This window comes from Mesitornis unicolor, unplaced genomic scaffold, assembly GCF_000695765.1.
Source record: "Mesitornis unicolor isolate BGI_N332 unplaced genomic scaffold, ASM69576v1 scaffold22, whole genome shotgun sequence".
Lineage (NCBI taxonomy): Eukaryota > Metazoa > Chordata > Aves > Mesitornithiformes > Mesitornithidae > Mesitornis > Mesitornis unicolor.
Window position 1 is genome coordinate 31,488 of NW_010166870.1, and position 1,056 is coordinate 32,543.

The following is a 1,056-nucleotide window of genomic DNA, read 5'->3' on the forward strand; positions in this document are numbered from 1 at the left end:
TCCTGAGGTGCAGGTTGGTAAAGAACTTCTGTCTTCTTCAAGCTGACTTCCAGCCCAAGAAATCTCAGCAGCCTCTGCAAAGCAGGATGTTAAGCACTGCAGAGCTTAACTGCAGTTAAAACTGCAGAGTATGAGCAACGAGGGCAGCATCTTCAGCAAAAAGCAGCTCGTGGACAAGGTGATTTAGGGTCTTATTGTGGGCCTTCGGTCACCTTAGATTGAATAGGCTCCCATCAGTACGATACTGGATGTAAATGCCGTTATCTTAATCGAGGTCTGCCATGGCCCTTTGAAGCATCATGCTAAAGAAGATTGTGAATAGAGTTGGTGTAAGAACGCAACCTTGTTTCACACCATTGGTTACTGGGAAGGGCTCAGAGAGTGCATCGCCATATCTGACTTGGCCACGCTGATCCTCATGTAACAGGATAATCATTTTGAGGAACTTGGGAGGGCATCCTAATCATTTCAAGATCTGCCACAGGCCTTTTCTGCTCACAGTGTCAAAAGCTTTTGTGAGGTCAACAAAGTTACATAGTCCTTTGTTCTGTGCCCTACACTTCTCTTGGAGCTGTCTGAGGACAAATACCATGTCTGTGGTACTCCTATGGGCTCTGAAACCACATTGGCTTTCAGGTAGAAGTTCTTCTGAGATAGCTGGTACTAATCTGTTCAAAAGTATCCTCGCAAGGATTTTGCCAGCAGTAGAGAGCAAAGTAATACCACGGTAATTTGAGCTGTCCAATTTTTCTCCTTTCTTCTTGTAAAGGGTGATAACGACTGCATAATGGAGATCTGATGGTAGTTCACCTTTTTCCCAGCAGCACACAATGAGCTCGCGAAATTGAGCCTCCAGACTTCAGGTAGAATTCCATCAATCCCAGCTGCCTTGCCAGTTTTCACCTGCTGTATGGCCTCAGAAGTCTCTCCCATAGTGGGGGCTATATCCAATTCATTTTTCACCGGTTGTTGTGTAATGTGCTGAATTGCTGAACCTTGAACTACACGGTTGGCACTAAAGAGAGTCTGGAAATGTTCAGACCATCGATTCAGGAT

At 45.4% G+C, this 1,056-nt stretch overlaps 1 protein-coding gene across 1 annotated transcript in view; it reads right to left on the minus strand.

The window, feature by feature from the left end:
- Window positions 1-265: 265 nt before the first annotated feature.
- Window positions 266-1,056, minus strand: part of LOC104548923 (RNA-directed DNA polymerase from mobile element jockey-like) — a 2,068-nt gene continuing 1,277 nt past the window's right edge. Inside the window, 1 exon segment of the mRNA XM_010195091.1 lies at window positions 266-810. Within this exon segment, the coding sequence (XP_010193393.1) occupies window positions 266-810 (545 nt within the window).